General features: G+C 43.5%; 1 protein-coding gene across 1 annotated transcript in view; it reads left to right on the top strand.

The window, feature by feature from the left end:
- The window catches only part of LOC120921130 (extracellular calcium-sensing receptor-like), a 64,110-nt gene that overhangs the window by 10,553 nt on the left and 33,909 nt on the right, over positions 1–19,648 (top strand). Inside the window, exons 3-4 of the mRNA XM_040334014.1 lie at positions 3,905–5,302; positions 14,876–15,103. Coding sequence (XP_040189948.1) covers positions 3,905–5,302; positions 14,876–15,103 — 1,626 coding nt within the window. The remainder of the gene's footprint in view (positions 1–3,904; positions 5,303–14,875; positions 15,104–19,648) is intronic.

Genomic DNA, 19,648 nt, shown 5'->3' with positions numbered 1-19,648 from the left:
AATCCCATACACCCAACTCCATACCCACAGTTGATCCAGAAAAAGGCAAAAAAACCCAGCAGAGCATGATCCAATTTGCTACAGCAGGGGAAAAAATTCCTTCCTGATCCCCCGAGAGGCAATCGGATTTACCCTGGATCAACTTTACCTACAAATCTTAGTACTCAATTATTTTATGTACATTTATAAATAAATTCAGTTCCTCTAATCTTTCCTCATAGCTGAGCTCCTCCATGCCTCTTATCAGTTTGGTTGCCCTTCTCTGCACTTTCTCCAGTTCTCCGATATCCTTTTTGAGAACTGGTGCCCAAAACTGAACTGCATATTCCAGATGAGGTCTTACTAATGATTTGTACAGGGGGGCAAAATTATATCTCTGTCTCTGGAATCCATACCTCTCTTAATACAAGAAAGGACTTTGCTCGCTTTGGAAACCGCAGCTTGGCATTGCATGCCATTATTGAGCTTATGATCAACTAAAACCCCCAGATCCTTCTCCACTACAGATCCCCCCAGTTGTACTCCCCCTGGCATGTATGATGCATATTCTTATTCCCCAAGTGCATAATTTTACATTTATCTACATTAAACCTCATCTGCCACATAGTCACCCAATTAGACAGAGCATTGAGGTCGGCTTGTAAATTGGAGACATCCTGCAAGGACGTTATTCCACTGCATAGCTTGGTGTCATCTGCAAAGACAGAAATGTTACTTTTGATCTCAGACCCAATATCATTTATAAATATATTGAAAAGTAAGGGTCCCAGCACTGAACCTTGGGGTACACCACTGATAATCTTGGACCATTCAGAGTAAGAATCATTAACCACGACTCTCTGAATTCTGTCTTTCAGCCAGTTTTCTATCCATTTACAAACTGATATATCCAATCCTGTAGACCTTACCTTACACATGAGCCTTGTGTGCGGAACTGTATCGAACGCTTTTGCAAAATCCAAATATACCACGTCCACAGCCACTCCTCTGTCCAGGGTTTTACTTACCTCTTCATAAAAGGAAATCAGGTTTGTCTGACAACTTCTGTCTTTCATGAATCCATGTTGTCTGCTGCTTAAATAGTTTTTTTTCCAGCAAGAACTCATCCATGTGGTCTTTTATTAAACGTTCCAGTATCTTCCCAACTATAGAAGTTAGACTAACAGGTCTATAGTTACTTGGTAAAGACTTTGTTCCCTTTTTGAATATGGGCACCACATTGGCCCTGCGCCAATCCAGTGGTACTATTCCTGTCATTAATGAGTCCCTAAATATTAGATACAGCAGCTTTGAAATGACAGAGCTCAACTCACCTAGGATCCGTGGATGGATGCCATCAGGTCCAGGTGCTTTATCCACCTTTATTCTGTCTAAATTTTTCTGGACCAGATTACTTTTGAGCCATTGTGGATTTGGGGCTGTGTCACTCCCACCCCCATTTTGGACATGTGCTCCCCCATGCACCATTGTATACACAGAGCTGAAGAAAGCATTTAATACATTTGCCTTCTCTTTGTCTCCAGTCACCCACTCTAGATTATTTTGTAAGGGGCCTACATGCTGAGACTTCACCTTTTTACTATTAATATATATACATTGATGGTATAGCATTGGCATGGATGACCTCATTTCTGCTGGACAGGGTTCAGAGAGTAAGGCTGGGACTGCACTGCTCTTCTGATAGTCCCCTGTTCTGTGGAGTCCCTCAAGGGTCGGCGTTATCGCCGCTCCTGTTCAACATCTATCTGAGGCCTCTGCTATATATCATCCGCCGCCACAACCTATCTTTTCATGTCTACGCTGACGACACCCAGTTCTACATTCCTCTGCCCAGGGATGGGGGGGCACAGATAACTCTGGCCACCTGCCTGGAGGAAATTCAAGCCTGGATGGGGGCCAATTATCTTATGCTCAATGGCTCCAAGACTGAGTGCATGGTTTTATGCAATCGGCCATGGTTGGGCGGTTTCCCTACCTGGCCGGACTCGTTTTCATCGGTCCCAGTTCCAGTCACCCAGGTCAGGGATTTGGGAATCATCTTGGACGAGAGATTGACGCTACAACCACAGGTAAACCAGGTGGTGAGTTCTTGTCACTTCCACTTGAAACTCCTGAGGTCGACTTTTCGCTTCATTGAAGAATCGCATAAGATCTCCGTGGTCAATGCCATTATTGGAAGTCGATTAGATTATTGTAATGCTTTGTACCTGGGTTTACCTAATAACATCATGCACAAATTACAGCTTATTCAGAATGCCGCTGCCAGGCTACTCACGGGTGTTGGTCGTCGTGACCACATCACGCCATCGCTGAGAGCCCTGCATTGGCTACCCGTGAAGGAACGGGTTCTGTTTAAGACTGGATGCATGGTGCACAGGGCTACCCATGGCAAGGGGCCAGTGTACCTGCAGGAAAAATTCACCAAGTATGTGCCCAACCGTACCTTAAGGTCGGCTAATTTGGAAACTTTGGTGATTCCTAAATTTCGTAAGAAAAAATGCGGAGGGAGGACGAGTGCGGTCCAGGGAGCACAGTTTTGGAACTCCCTGCCTCTAAAATTAAGGCTTGAGAATGATCTTTTTAAGTTCAGGAAGCTTTTAAAAACTGAGCTTTTCAGTCTAGCCTACGGAATTACATAGGTTTTTATAGTTCTTTGATCTGCTACTATTTTAAATTTGATCTGTTCCGCTGCCTGTGTGTGTTTTTTTGGTTGTTGCTGTATTGTTGTTCTCGGCGCATCGAGGCCTACGGGTAACTGACTGCGTTTTGTACTTTTTTTGTACTTTTAAGAATTTTAATAAATAAATAAATAAATAATATATTTAAATATTTTTTTGGGGTTTGTCCTACTATCTTTTGCAATCTGTCATTCATTTTGAATTTTTGCATTCTTGATTTCCTTTTTACATATCCTGTTATATTCTTTGTAACATTTAAACAACACTAGTGTTCCTTCATTTTTATATTTTTTAAAAGCTACTTTCTTATTGTTTATAGCTTTTTTAACTTTGACCGTGAGCCACATAGGTTTTATTTTTAGCCTTTTAAACTTATTGCCCATGGGAACATACTTTGCAGTGAGGTTCCACACAGTCTTTATGAAGAATTCCCATTTCTGTTCTGTGTTCATCTGTGCCAATAGTCCCTCCCAGTCCAAGTCCTGGAGAGCAGCCCTCATCCTTGGAAAATTTGCTCTCTTAAAATTTAGTGTTTTAATATTTCCTGTATGTATTTCTATAAGCTTATAGTTAACATTAAATGAAATCATGTTATGATCACTGCTACCCAGGTGTTCCTTTATCTGAACATTAGTAATAAGCTCTGCATGGTTTGAGATTATCAGGTCCAACAGAGCATCATTCCTAGTTGGGGTCTCAATAAACTGCACCATAAAATTGTCCTGCGATAGGTTTTTAAATTTTTGTCCTTTAACTGTCCCAGAAGTGCCATTAATCCAGTCAATTTCTGGGTAGTTAAAATCCCCCATAATTATCACCATCCCAGCCCTTGCAGCCCTTTCCATCTGTGCAAGGAGCTGAGTCTCCACCTCCTCATTAACATTGGGTGGTTTATAACAAACTCCAATGATTAATTTTGAACTACGCACATCTGTATGCAGTTCCACCCATAATGCTTCAGCCTCATCACACTCTCCATCAACCAATTGTCAGTTAAAGCCATGCAGTGCCGAACCGCAAAAAGTGCTCTGGTCTTTGGGCAGCAATATGGTCCGGGGGTTAAGTGGTTAAGAGGCTTCTCCTATGCCTTTCCTCCACCATTCATAAAAAAAAAAACAACAACATTGTGTATGAGGCTTCTAAAAAGTTCTAAAAACCTATAAACCTAAATCTAGATCTTTCCCTGTCCTGCAGGGCAATCCCAAATTTGGGCCTTTGTCCTGCAGGTCACTAAAGCCATAGAGGCAGCTAATTGGAAGACTGGTGTCACGCCTAATCTAAGCCGTAACCTGAGAACAGCCCTCAACACCATTCGCAACAATGATGACCTTGTCATCAAACCCTCTGACAAGGGTGGAAACATTGTGGTAATGGACAGAGCCTGCTATGAAGACATGTGTTATAAAATTCTCAATAACAGAGATTGGTATAGGCCGTTACCGGCTTCAATGATTACACAGAGCATCAAACGATACCGCCAAATCCTGAATTGTGCACAACGTCTGGGTATCATTGATGATACCACCCTACAATTTCTCAACGTCGAAAGCCCTACAACACCGACGTTTTACGCCTCATCCAAAATACATAAGGTCGTCCTACCTCCACCAGGTCGCCCTATTGTGTCTGGATGTGGGTTACTAACTGAAAATATAAGTAGGATAATTGATGAATACCTATACCCTCATGTTCAAAGTCTTTTTTCTCATGTCAAAGATACCATCGAATTATTGAAAATCGTTGATGGACTCACTATTCCACCTAACGCATGGTTGGTTGCAATAGATATTGAGGCACTCTATAATTCCATCCCCCACGGGTTAGGCACACAGGTAGTTAGAAGTTTCCTCAATGAGCATGACAAAAACACATCGAAATACAACAACTTAATCATAGAGATGCTTGAATTTATCTTGATGAATAATATTTTATTCAGTGAGGAATCCAGAAACACCCTGTCGGATAGCGTGCTAACATGGCATCACTATATCGACAACGTGTTTATGTTCTGGGCAGGTTCGAAGGAGGACTTGGTACTCTTTCTGGAAGGTTTACAAACCAATCACTATAACCTAAAATTTACGTATAATGTTAGTCAAAAACGTATCACTTTTTTAGATGTAGAACTCTACATAGACGAAAACGGTCTCCTATGTTCTACACTTTATAGGAAACCTACGGCAGGTAACAGTTTGTTGCATGCCACCAGCTCGCACCCTAAATCACTTATTAACAGCATACCTTACAGTCAATATTTGAGACTGAGGCAAAACTGTTCCCATGAGGAAGATTACAGAAGAGAAGCAGCCCAGTTGTATGGCCGACTCAAAGAGAGGGGCTATAGCAAGACGTGCTTACGTCAAGCTTTCAACAAAGCCAGTACTTTAGAAAGAAATACTCTTATCTATAAATCTAAAGCTGACCCCAAAACAAACACCACTAGAGTAATTACCTGGTTTAACCGTCAACGTGGTCTAATTCGTAACATATATAGTACATTTTGGCATCTCCTTACCTCTGATGACACAATCAATAAGTTTGTGAATCTGACACCTGAGATTACATTTAAACGTTCTCCATCAATCAGAGACAAAGCTGTCTCCAGCCATTACGCGGTACAAACGGTACCAAAACCTACTCAGACTGTCACATTTCCTTGCGGCAAATGCAATTTCTGCCGCTACATTTTGAAAGGGCAGAGTATTTCTCGCCCCAATGGGGAAACCCTATCACCCAAGTTTTGTGCAACCTGTCAAACGATAGGTATAATTTACTTAATGAAATGTAATTGTGGAGCATATTACGTCAGAAAAACTAAACGTAATTTCTTTTGTAGAATAAGGGACCATGTTCGAGCGGTTACTAAAAAACTGATGGAAACACCCATCAGCCGTCATATAGGCCTGTTTCACAATCATAACCATGCAATGCTTGGCTTTTATGCTTTAGCACATATTCCCCTAAATGAACGAGGAGGCGATGCTGACAAACGCTTCCTACAGTCCGAAGCGCGGTGGATTTATACGCTACGGGCCACCCAGCACCCTGGGTTAAATGAGAACATTAGCTATAAACCTTTTCTGCGACTCCTTAACTGGTAGCTTAATGTTCTGGAACCTTGATTGCCATATCTTGTCCCCCATACTTATTAACATCTCGTTTTGGCCCCATTTTACTGCCATCTGGCTTTATTTTGCCATGACAGATTGAATATTAATACCTTAGCCTCTAGAACACCACTTGTGATGTTTGAATGATGGAATGTAGTAAGGGCCATTGGATGCACTTCTACATACTCGTATGTGCCCATTTATATGGGGCTCCATCATTCAGCCATCAGCACACATCATTTTAAAAATGAAATGTATGTTGCAGTTGTTGCTATGTACTGTAATAATAATTAAGTAATTTGTCTGCATGACTGCTACACGATGTATACTAATGCAATTATTTTGTATTCAATTCTATTTGTATTTTCAGTGGACCAGTGCTGTAAGCTGTGGATTTTGTCATAGTCCGACAGATTGCAATTTGCAATACTGTATTCACAATTATATTTATTTCTCCCTTCCCCTCTCTTTCTTCCCGTTTCCCCCTTTTTTCCTTCTCCTTTTCCTTCTTCCTTTTTTCTTCATCCTTCTCTCATCCCCTTTTTCGTATCCACCTATACATGGATGACCCAGCCACCATTCATACACCTAGTGGCGTCTGCCGATCCAGCGCCGTCTATCTGCACCATATTGCGCTCTTTATATATACAGCAGTCCATCCAACATGCTAGCCACAGTGGGCGGTTGGGGGCCTGCACCAGCTAAGCCAAGTGCATTGCTGAATCCGAGCGGAGGCTCGAGTGACAGTCCAGGTCCACCCTGGTGCAGCGCCTATTGGATGTGCACTGGACATCATCACTGATGCCAGTGCTCCTCCCATGTGTGACGTGACGCCTCTCTGCGCTTGCGCAGGATATATATATATTTATATATATATATATATATATATATATATATATATATATATATATATATATATATATATATATATATATATATATATATATATATATATATAAAATTAATTCTCCTTTATGCTATGCAGTACTGACAGAGCTAATCTTGATCGGTCAGCATACCCCATAGATACAAAGTTCTCTTGAGATTATCTAATCATTGAACTAACTCAATCTGTGGCCATGACTCTCATCAGTTAACACTAGTAAGTGAAGATTATTATCCAATTAGTAACTTCCATCTCTTCTGTGTGTTGAATCACTTTACAGTGTGCTATGGTAACTATAATATATATGTTTCTCATTTTCAGTCTCTGCCTACCTCCGGCCCCTCACTTTTTCTTCTGGCTAGCTCCCCCTTCTGGCCTGTTCTCTATATGATAGCTCAGTTTTGGCTGTGCAGAGATCCCTCTTTCCCTATCTGGGAACTACCACACTTGGGACTCTGATCTCGCTACGGTCAACACCTCAGGCCATTCTCTCCATTGTTTTCAGGTAAGGACTGTTTCACAGTCCACAGAATTTACACCTATTTGGTTCACTGATATCCTATTTTGATTTGCATTACTGTATTGTAACAATGTATTTCGCTGCATATACCCTGATATACTTATACCTGTATTCTTGGTTAACAATATTCTTTTTTAAGTCATCTTTCTGCCTTGTAATTGATGGGCTCTTCTTTCCTTTTTCTTTTTGTGATTATATTGGTACACGTTATTTATTTGGCTTTTATGTATGATGATATCTCACTTGCATATTTCTTATTTATGTAGACTATCACCCTCCACGGGTTCCTGATGAAGCCCTTTTGGGCGAAACTATTAGAACCCCTACACGTGGTTTCTGATGAAGATCATTTGCATCATTATGCATGTGCAGTACCATTTCTATACTCTAGTCTGAATGCTTTTAATATGCACTAAATATTTATTATTTATTGTTTATTTTGTATTTTTTCTATTTTTTGTAAGAATACATTTTTGATATAAAATAAAATTGTCGATATGACTTTAATGACTGAGATTTGACCAGGCCTATATATATATATATATCGATATATCTAAGATTCATCCATCAAGCTTCGATTAAAGTCCCACAACCTCTCCTTGCTTCAAGGAAATCTTTCTAAACTATTTCTTTAATTTAGTTGCTCAGACCATGAATCCAGCCTGCCTAGAGGCTCCAAATTTTGAATCACAAGATTTTTGCAACGAATTATCGGATTATTTCATTAATAAAATTTAAAATATCCATGAAATTATTCAGCAAAAGAGAACCTCTACCCACCCCCCTTTAAACCCAAATGGCAATATTCACACAAATATGCCGCAATCAACAAAATTTACACTAAAGTCTATCTCCATCGACACCACCAAAAATATCATTGGTACACTGCGAGACAGTACGTCACCTAATGATATCATTCCCACTAAACTGTTGAAAGAATGTGCCGATATTTTGGCACCGGCTATAACGCACCTCATAAACCAATCTTTTAAGGAAGGCATGGTGCCGACCTCCCTGAAACAAGGCATAATTAAACCCATTCTAAAAAAAACGGGCTCGACCCCAAAGACCCAAACCATCAGCGTCACATAACAGGCCTAAACATCTTCTCCAAGGTAATGGAGAAAGCAGTAGTGCAACAGCTGCATTTAGAAACCCACAAGCTACTGGACCCATTTCAATCGGGTTTCCGTCCTGGTCATGGGACGGAAACAGCACTTCTCAAAATATGGGATGACGCTCTCAAAGCTGCAGATGAAGGAGAATCTTGTCTTCTGGTACTGTTGGACCTGAGTGCAGCTTTTGATACAGTAGACCACAAATTGCTGCTGACTTGCCTAGCTGAAGTAGCTAGAGTGGCAGACTTGGATCTACCCTGGTTCTCCTCCTTTCTGGGAAACCGATCACAGATAGTGAAACTAGGTCCTATCACTTCTGAAAACCGCATTGGTGTCATGCGGAGTCCCTCAGGGGTCACCCTTATCACCTGTACTATTCAATATTTATCTCCGCCCTCTCCTCGAAATCATCAGTAAAAAGAAATTTACTCTACCATTCCTATGCGGATGACACCCAACTCTTTTCGTATCAGCAACAAAAAGGATCATTATCTCGGACTAGAGAAATGCCTTACTCTGATAGAGAATTGGATGATGGAGAGTTACCTTAAACTCAATGGCTCAAAAACAGAACTTCTTCTGCTCCACGCCAACCGAAAGAGACTTGCTACGACAACATGGACACCGCCGCCCATTTTAGGACAAACCATCATCCCCAGCACCAAAGTCAAAAGTCTTGGAGTTACTTTTGACTCCGACATGACAATGGATGCACAAATAAGTTCAGTAATCAGCGGTAGTCAGCGGATCCCACCATTTGCTGCGTCGGCTACGTAGACTGATTCCCTTTATCCCTAAAGAAGACATAGCAGTCGTGGTGGGAACGATAATCAACTCCAGACTTGACTACGCAAGCGCTCTTTACCTCGGACTCCCAAAGTACCAAATTGCTCGTCTACAAGTCATACAAAATATGGCGGCACAACTTGTAACAGGTAAAAAAATGGGAATCAATCTCTCCCTCCCTTAGGTCCCTCCACTGGATGCCTGTAAAAGATGGAAACACGTTTAAGACATTCTGCCTGACGCCCAAATGTGTACAAAACAGTGCACCCCAATATCTATGCGAAAAATTAAAATGTCACAACCCAAATCGTGTCCTCTGATCTACCAACCAAAATCTACTCCAAATACCCAAGGCCCGCTACAAGTCCAAAGGAGAACGAAGATTTGCAGTCCAAGGACCTTGACTATGAAACGCTTTACCGACCAGCATCCGAACTGAAGGGAATCACCAGGCCTTCAGAAAAAAACTCAAAGCCCATCTATTCTGAAGGCAAAAAATAGTAGGAAATGGATAGCAAGTGCCTTGAGGCGATTCAGTTTGCATATGTACAGTAGGTGCACGCGATCGAGTGCCCCCCCCTCCTGAGCCGTACCAGGCTGCATGCCCTCAACATGGGGGGGTTGGGTGCTCTGGGGCAGGGGGCGCACTGCGGGGCCCCCCCACCCCAGAGCACCCTGTCCCCATGTTGATGAGGACAGGGCCCCTTCCCGACAACCCTGGCCGTTGGTTGTCGGGGTATGCGGGCGGGAGGCTTATCGGAATCTGGGAGCCCCCTTTAATAAGGGGGCCCCCAGATACCGGCCCCCCACCCTAAGTGAATGGATATGGGGTACATCGTACCCCTAACCATTCACCTGTAGGAAAAATGTCAAAGTTAATAAACACACCACACAAGGGTTTTTAAAATAATTTATTTTTCTGCTCCGGAGGCTCCCCCTGTCTTCTTTATTAGCTCTTCTACCAGGGGGAGCTTCTTCTTTGACGTCTTCGGGTGGGTGGGGGCCGCCGTCTGGTTCTCTTCCACCGCCGGGGGGGTCACTTTTAAAAAGCCCCCACCCCCCGGCGGGTTTCCTCCGGCGTCTTCGGCGGGGGGCTTCTTCTTCTGCTATCCCGACGGGTCTTCTCCGCTATCCGGGGGGTCTTCTCAACTCTCCGGGGGTCTCCTTCTATGTTCGCCGCTCTCCGCTGTTGACTCGGCGCACCCCGGTTCTTCCTCCAGCTGTCCGGTGCCTTCTCCTTCAGCGCTGAACGTCTATCTTCTTCTTCCATGCTGTGACGTATTCTTCTTCTTCCGGGCTGTGACGTCATCTTCTTCTTCCGGGCTGTGACGTCATCTTCTTCACTTCTCCAGATGTTGACACGCCGGCTCTTCTCGCTGAAATGGCAGGTGCGCTGCTTTCATCGGACCTATATAGGCCTCACAGTCCCATCATGCTCTGTACCTACCCATGTGATACCTACCCACGTTTGTAGGTATCACATGGGTAGGTACCAGAGCATGATGGGATTGTGAGGTCTATATAGGTCCGATGCAAGCCGCGCACACATCATTGCAGCGAGGAAAGGCGACGTGTCAACATCGGGAGAAGAAGAGAAGTGAAGAACATGATGTCACAGCACGGAAGAAGAACTCACAGCACGGAAGGAGAAGAAGACGTACAGCACGGAAGAAGAAGGCACCGGACAGCGAGAGGAAGAACCGGGGTGCGCCGAGTCAACAGCGGAGAGCGGCGAACATAGAAGGAGACCCCCGGATAGTTGAGAAGACCCCCCGGATAGCGGAGAAGACCCGTCGGGATAGCGGTAGAAGAAGCCCCCCCGCCGAAGACGCCGGAGGAAACCCGCCGGGGGGTGGGGGCTTTTTTAAAAGCGACCCCCCCGCCGGTGGAAGAGAACCAGACGGCAGCCCCCACCTACCCGAAGACGTCAAAGAAGAAGCTCCCCCTGGTAGAAGAGCTAATAAAGAAGACAGGGGGAGCCTCCGGAGCAGAAAAATAAATTATTTAAAAAACCCTTGTGTGGTGTGTTTATTAACTTTGACATTTTTCCTACAGGTGAATGGTTAGGGGTACGATGTACCCCATATCCATTCACTTAGGGTGGGGGGCCGGTATCTGGGGGCCCCCTTATTAAAGGGGGCTCCCAGATTCCGATAAGCCTCCCGCCCGCATACCCCGACAACCAACGGCCAGGGTTGTCGGGAAGGGGCCCTGTCCTCATCAACATGGGGACAGGGTGCTCTGAGGTGGGGGGGCCGCAGTGCGCCCCCCTGCCCCAGAGCACCCAACCCCCCCATGTTGAGGGCATGCAGCCTGGTACGGCTCAGGAGGGGGCGCTTGCTCGTCCCCACTCCCTTCCTGGTCGGCCGGGTAGCGTGCTTTGGATACAGGTCTGTTATGGATTGTAGGGGGACCTCCTACGTCGTTTTTTTCGGCGTAGGGGGGCTCTCCTTACAACCCATAACAGACCTAAGGGCCCGGTATGCTCCTGAGGGGGAACCCATGCGGGATTTTTATTTAAAATCCTGCGGGGACTTCCCCCTCAGGATTCATTACAAACGCCGCACACGTGTAGAATTGGCGGGAATCCAAGTCGGATCTCCCGTCGCTTCTACTGTATGACGCGCTTGCTGGGATGTGCTGTCACTATTCCAGTGAGGGCGAGATGTTGGCGAGATCCCGGCACCATGTCGCCGAGAATCAGCGCGATGCTGTCGTGCTAAAAACACAATATCACAAACACCTACTGTAGCGCTATACAAGTTTCTCACTCACTCACTTCAGCAGAGGAAGGTTTTACCCCCTTTCTGACCAGGCCAGTCTTTTGTGATAGGGCAGAAAGTTGCTTTAACTGACAATTGCGCAATCATGTGATGCTGTACCCAAATAAAAATGTCCTTTTTTCCCACAAATAGAGTTTTTTTTTGTGGTATTTGATCACCTCTGCGTTTTTTTTTTTGCTATAACCAAAAAAAGACCAACAATTTATTAAAAAAATGTTTTACTTTCTGCTATAAAACATACAATAAAAAAATATTAAAAAATATAAAAAATATAATTTCTTTATCAGTTTAGGCCAATTTGCATTCTGCTACATATTTTTGGTAAAAAATCCCAAAAAGTGTATATTGATTGGTCTTACATAAAAGTTATAGGGTCTATGGGATAGATTTATGGCCTTTTTTGTAGTAATGGCGGTCATCAGCGATTTTTAGCAAGACTGTGACATTGCGACGGACAAATCTGTCACTAATGTCTGATGGACCGTTTTCATCAGACTAACCGATCGTGTGTGGGCCCCATCGGTTTTTTAACCATTGGTTAAAAAACTAGGAACTTGTTTTAAAATTATCTGATGGTTAAAAAACAGATATAGAAAAAAAACGATCGTCTGTGGGGAAATCCATTGGTTAAAAATCAACACATGCTTAGAATCAAGTCGACGCATGCTCGGAAGCATTGAACTTCATTTTTCTCAGCACGTCGTTGTGTTTTACGTCACCGTGTTCTGACACGATTGTTTTTTTAACCGATGGTGTGTAGGCACGACTGATCATCAGTCAGCTTCATCGAATAACTGATGGAAAAATCCATCAGAGCGTTTTCATCGGATGGACCGATCGTGTGTGCAGGGCATAAGTGACACTTTTTGGGGACCAGTGACACTAATACAGTGACCAGTGCTAAAAAATGCACTCTCACTGTATAAATGACTCTGGCAGGGAAGAGGTTAACATCAGGAACGATTACAGGGTTAAATTTGTTCCCTAGGTGTGCTTTCTAACTGTGTGGGGGATGGACTGACTGCAGGAAGAGAGACATATGTGTTCCTGATTAGCAGGAATCATAGATCTCTCTCTTCCTGTCTGACAGAACAACAGTCTGCCTTGTTTACATAGGCAGACTGCCATACTGTTATTCCTGCAAACAATCATGGGTGGCAGTTGCAGCCACTGGACCCATTTATTGGCACCCACTCTGTCCAATCAGGTACAAGTATGTGATTTTGTGCTTAAGGGCCTGTTTGACGGGAGTCACTTTAGGCAGCGGGCTTGTGGAACCCAGCTTATCTTAGAGAGGTCACAAAACTCCTTGTCCAGCTCCCCCGGCCTCTCTTATGTGTAAGTAACCCTGTGGCTATTAGGGGCACAGGGTGACCGAGAACCCCAGTCTGGTCTGCCTTAACCAGACTCACCGTACAACCACACCGGACTCTGCATTTCGTGTTACCCCTGTTATCCCGGGTTCTATATGTGTGTCTTGTGCTGAAAGAATGAAGGGGTCCTTTCACTTGGGACAGTAATATTTCTGTACAATCTCACTCAAGAAATATATATGAAGAAAAATGTATTCCACCTTTATGACTGCTGGAATATTGTATGAGCTTGGTCTCATAGACTGTTGTAGACTTTTTACCAGATCATTTGGAATATATATGTGGATGTGGATTAGCTGCTAGAGGGGAGAGATGATTTCTCCTGAAGCCCTTCCTAAAGGCGGTCTGTGTGTCATGTTACTGGAGGAGGTGAAGTTTACCCCGCCCTGTGTCATTATGCAAAGAAGGGGGTATTGTCCCTGAGTGTATATCTCTTTGTACCTGCGTGAGAATAAACAGTCTTATGCTTCTTACTATCCTACACTGATGTATCAACAAGGGAAGCTTATACGGCGGTCATACTTCTGTTGAGCACATGGGTCCATTATAGGCCGCCCTGCCACAGTAAATATACGTGGGCTGGTCCTTAAGTGGTTAAAAGTTCCCATAGCCTCATACATTCTGCTTTCTGAGGAGGATATCTAAAAGTTTTTTGAAGTTTTCATCACTCTCAGCTTGTACCACTTCCTAGGGAAGGGAATTGCACATTTTTACTTCTCTAGCAGTAAAGATCCCTTTTCACAATCTAAGGTTACGCCTCCTCTTCAGGGACAGTTTATCACAGTTACTGAAGTCACTTTTAAACAATATTTGTACATTATATTCATGTCCTCTCTTAAAAAGTAATTCCACTTTTGTTGAGAAAAAACACTACCTACTGGGGGATCTATGTACATTGCATGGATTTTTACCAAACTCTGTTGAAGACTCCTACCTGTTGTTACTCTGAAGAAATAGCTGTTTGTTTCTCTATGTGCATGTGCTGGGTGAATGTGAATGGGAGTGGTTTAATAATTGTAGCACCCTCTAGTGTGCTAGAGTAGGATTTGTGTAGTGTAGTGTAGGAACATTTTTTTTCAGGCTTGGCTGGCAGCCAAGCCTGTATTGTATTATCTGGGATGGTTGAGTGACTCAGGGAGGGCTGGATGACTCACACACAGCATCTCTGAGACCTCCTCCTACTTGAAGAAACGTGCAAAAGATTATATAAGAATGGGTGAGGAGGAGCTGCCTGGAGTATTCATGAGGGCCCTGACCAATCCCCAACAGATGGTTTGGCAGGGGGCAGGTTCCCTTAAAATACTTAGGTTTAGTCCAGCTGGGCCAGGAAAGTTTGTGTGGAAGCTGGAGATGGAGTGTTAGGCTGTCAGTGGCCCTTGAGTGTGCCCCATAGTCGGGGGTGACCCCGGGCCTGGGCTTGGGTGTGAAGGGACCCTCTTCATGTCACACAGAGGTGCTCTGACCCAATAAAATGTATCTGATTATAAATGCTCAGAAAACAGGTCATCTCATCCTGATGACATTCTCTAAATGATATATAACTAGATAAACAATTTATAGTTAAACATGTATAAATGTTCTATATATTTGTTACCTATAATCCTTTCTGTCTTTTGTTAAGCTGTCCCGCTATGTAAAAGAAGTCCAGTACAAGGATCAGGATGGTGATGTCATGATTTTTAATGGAAAAGGAGAACTGCCCAGCCCATTGGACATTGTAAATTGGGTTACAAGAATTAAAGATATAAATATCACTGAGTGTATGCTTGTGGGTCACTTTGATGGGTTCCTTTCAGAGGGTCAGCAACTTACACTAGAAACAAAGCAAATATCATGGAATGGAGACAAGGTGAGTTACACTGGGAAAGCTGATCCAGAACGTATACAAGAAACATTCTAGTTTTGTCCCTAAACCCATCTCCAGACAAAACCTAACCCCCTCCCCCATCCTGTTCATAGACAGCCAACATCTGCCCTGACTCATTCCATGGTGATTAGATGAAAGTGTCAGGTCTAGATGTGTGGATATAAATGCCGGAATATGTTCCCATCACTCATTATACCTGAAGAAGTGGATGAACTACAAAAAATCTTCTACATTACAGAACAAGTCCAGCTAAATGTGACTGACTACTAATACCTCCCCCCTCCTCATCACACAGACCGGGACATAGACACTCATAGAAGGAGAGCGAGAGATAGAGAGAGGGGGAGAGAGCGAGGGGGAGGGAGAGAAAGAGTGCACCCATGTCCCAGTCTGCAGTCCCTGTCTATGGGGAGTTGTATGTAAAACTTGATATGGCATCTTTCATGGCAGCAGGATTTTTATGATGGCTAGCATCAGGCAGAGTCCGTTCTCGTTCTGGGTGGGGACAGTTCTCTGCTCCTTCCAGAGGATATGTTTGCTGTGAGATGGAGTGGTCCCTGGCTGCCTGCACCTCCTGCCCATCCTCGTTTTCTGGCCCCAGTCAGCCTGTCCTCTGGTCCCGGGAGGTCTTCAGAGCTCTTCTCGCTCCAGGTATATTGGCCCTTGCCGCCCTCGCTGCTCAACTTCCCTGCCACATTTCTGGAGCATTTCCTTATTGCTACATATGGTAGAGAGGCCTTCTCGCAAACTTTTGTAGTGACCATACTACCTATTCCAGAGGTGTATCCAAACAAAAACAAAAAACATAACCTTCACAGTGTAAAAAAGTACGAGAAGCCGTAGACAAGCAAAGCATTAGGCTTAACATCATTGAGTAGTGTAAGTTGCTGACCCTACCACCACCACAAAGAATGCCTCCACAGGTCTTTATTGCCAAGATCCTTAACTATAAAGACTGAGATGCCATCCTTCACTTATCCAGGGAAAAAAATATTATACCCTTTTATAACACCCAGATTCTGGCATTTTCAGACTTTTCTGCGGAGGTCCATCGACAGCGCATCTGCTTCACAGAAGTCAGTCAGCGCCTACGGGTTCACCAAGTTTGCAATGCCTCTATGCTGTTGGAGAAGATCAAGTTCACTTTTTCGAGGAACACGAGGCAGCTACTGCATGGTTGGATCGACTAGACACCCCCCCCCCCGAGCTGTGAGCACTTTGAGGATTTCTACCCCTTTCATCTCCCTCCCATGTGCAGGGAGGCTGCCTATGGCATGCGATTATTCTTCCTCTCATATTCACCTATAAAGAGACATGGTGGTTGTTTTATGTTCTTACACATTTGGATACCTAGCCATAAGGAAATGGCCCTCTTATGAGGGCCTTTGTTGTTTTCATAACCGGTTTTGAAGGTCTGTATCAGGATGCCACTGCTACTATTACTGGAATTACACCTTGTTATACTTATGCTGACGGGGCTGATGCTGTTTGATGCTCAGACTTGTGTCATCTCTAACGAACACTTGCAGCAAGCAGCCTAAGTCGTTCTATATCCACTGCCCTTCTTAGTATTTTTGCCCTCCTAGTGGAGTAATAAAGACAAAGAGTTTTCCTCTTTTTCAAGTATAATGCCCCAGCTAGTGCTTTGTTGTCATTCCCTACTTCAGACATCATGCTGATGTATGTTTATTGCTACTTTGACTAGAACACAGTTTGGGACTTATGCTCACAAAAGTCGGGGTGTATGTAGAGCTGGGTGGGTTAGTTTTTTGTTTTCTTTTTTTTTACTGGGGGCTTTTGCTTATGTACAACCCAGGCATTTGAGTCATAATGTAATTGCATTGATTTTTACAATCACCTTAGTTACTTATGCTGTTTTATTTTTATTACATGTCTATGTTGGTTATGCCTGAGGATTCCACCTCCACTGATCCCATATACTATTCCCTGTTTTTCCAATGGCCCCCTATTTTTTTTTTATTTGGAAACGTCCGTGGTCTCATAGATGAGTAATTTCTGAAATGTCAACGTATTGATGTCATCTTCCTGGTAGAAACACATGTTGTAGGATCCTTGTAGAATTGAAGAAACTCTGGATTGGGTGGGCTTTTCATTCTACCCATACTACCTATTCCAGAGGTGTATCCAAACAAAAACAAAAAACATAACCTTCACAGTGTAAAATAGTACGAGAAGTCATAGACAAGACAAAGCATTAGGCTTAACATCATTAAGTAGATGCAGAACAACTGATATCATAGTGTCAGGCTTAAGAAAGGTACCTGATGGTGGATTCTACCAAAGGAATAACCTGATGAGTGGAAGCAGGTATACATTATAACCGGAGAGGGAGATAAAGGTTAGCAAGGTTATAATCATATGTATATTTCAAGTCAAGTAAGGTAGTGATGGAACATATAAACTAGATGGAATGCTTGTTGGGGGGTATGATAGGTCTAAGAGCTAGAAGTGTCTCGGATCCCAAGTTTTCTCAGGGTGTTGGTTATTTCTGAACGCAGATACCAGTCCATAAAACAGAAGGACATCACGTGAAGGGAGATTTTTTCTGGAATAAAGGAATTTTCCATAAAGCAACGTCACCTCGAAAAAAAACATTTTAAGGTTTTGATGTTTTGAGTGACAGTGTCCATTTTCTCCATAAAAAAAAAAAGTTTGAAGTGCTTGTGTCACTGAGGCAATTTGAGGTGGGGTGGGGTGGATCCAAGCCTGCATGAGGATTCTGTGAGCTGTGAGGAGACAGATGTGAATCCATTGAGGGAGAGAGACACTATGATGAGCCAGCAGAGTGTCACAGCTGAAAAGGCATAGCATAGGGTCTTTGGGCAGAGTAAAATGCTGAATCTTGTCAATATAGGTTGGTATCTGATTCTAAAATGTAGAAGTTGATTGGCAGGTCCACAGCCTATGGAAAAGAGATGGGCAGGTGGTGTTACGCCAGGGGAATAAGTAGAGAGAGGCGTCAACTTTGCTGTGTCAAAATGGGAAATATTCATTGTGGGCAATTTTGAATTGAGTTTCCCACCACATTTCACAGATTACCAGAGAGCGGTATTTTTGGTATCCTGCCAGGATCTTCTTTGCGGCATTCTTGTTGTCAAGAATCAAAGCTCAGTGACTGAACGAGGTGGTATTTGGTAGCCTGCTGTGTAATAAGGTTAGAGTATATTTCTGACTTTGAGTACTAACCCCGGTGCACCATGACGTCAATGAACGAGTGCTGGCAGGGGTTTTGATGTGGGCTAAAGAAAGTTTTGAGAAAGCTGGTTAACTGGTGGTAGTAAAATGCCTGTTATGATGGAAGAAAGCATTGATTAGCCAGCCCTTAGTGGTGTTTGAAAGTTCCTAGACCAGATCGATGAAATTGGTTATAGTCAGGGCAGAGGAGGACCATTGAGCGAAGGCTTTGTGTTCTGATAAAGGGGGAACATTGGTTTACCAAGTATGGAAAGGTGGGATGAGATGGTGTAGAGCAGGAGTCTCTGTACCTCCCTCCAGGTAATAACTGTGTCCCTGATTAACAGGTTAGATCTTAGGGAGTGGCGCAGGGAGCATAAGCTAGAGTGAAGGATAGCCTGGAGATTGAATGGGGGCACAAGGGTGCCCTCCAGCATATGGTTGCAATAACAATAATTTTTGGTCAGCCAATCAATACCCTGCCTTAATATGCATGAGAGATTATAGAATCTAATATTGGGCAGAACTGCTCCTCCTTCACTCTTTGGGAGACATCATTTTTGAAGTGTGATTCAAGGCCATCTGCCGTGTCAAAAAAATGCCAAAGAAATACAAGCAGGGCCATGTGAATTTTTTGGACATCTTTATGTTTAAGCAGTAAGGGTCTGAAAAGCGTACATTATTATTGCAAATAAGACCATTTTGAAGAGATGATATCTCCCAAATAGTGAAAGGGGATGGGCCGCCCATGCTTCCAACTCCTTGACAATCTTGACTATCACCAGGGGATAATTCAGAGTATACCTACAGTAGGTAGGTAATATCTTGCTTTGCCGCTATAAATGGAGATGAGTCGATCCAGCCTTAGTCGTGGATTAAGCTCTAAGATTTCACTTTTGTCAAAAATAATACGTAGTCCCAAGCAGGTCCGGAAGGTTGCAAACAATTCCTAAAGGAGGAAAATTTCAGAGGAAGGAGTAGTAGAGAAAAAGAGAATGTTGTCAGCAAATAGAGCTGAGCGAAATACTTGATTGCCTATCGTGACATCGCTAATCTCGGATGGAGAATTCAGAATTGTGTAGAGTGGATTTATGGCGATGTTGAAAAGCAGAGGGGAAAGAGGATAATCTTGGCGTGTACTTTTGGTGAGTGGAATGTCAGGGGAAATAAAATCAGGGCTAACGAGGTGAGCAGTCAGAGAGGCGTTAATTTTTTTTAAAAAAGTGTAGAATGGGTCCTGACATGCCAAACACCCTCATGACCATGAACAGTCCAAGAGAAGCTAATGCTGTTGAATTCCTTCTCAGGATCCAGTGAAATAATAGACTTTAA

Source organism: Rana temporaria, chromosome 1 (assembly GCF_905171775.1).
Source record: "Rana temporaria chromosome 1, aRanTem1.1, whole genome shotgun sequence".
Lineage (NCBI taxonomy): Eukaryota > Metazoa > Chordata > Amphibia > Anura > Ranidae > Rana > Rana temporaria.
Note: the sequence above shows the minus strand (reverse complement) of the source record. Positions and strands in the feature narration are given on the sequence as shown.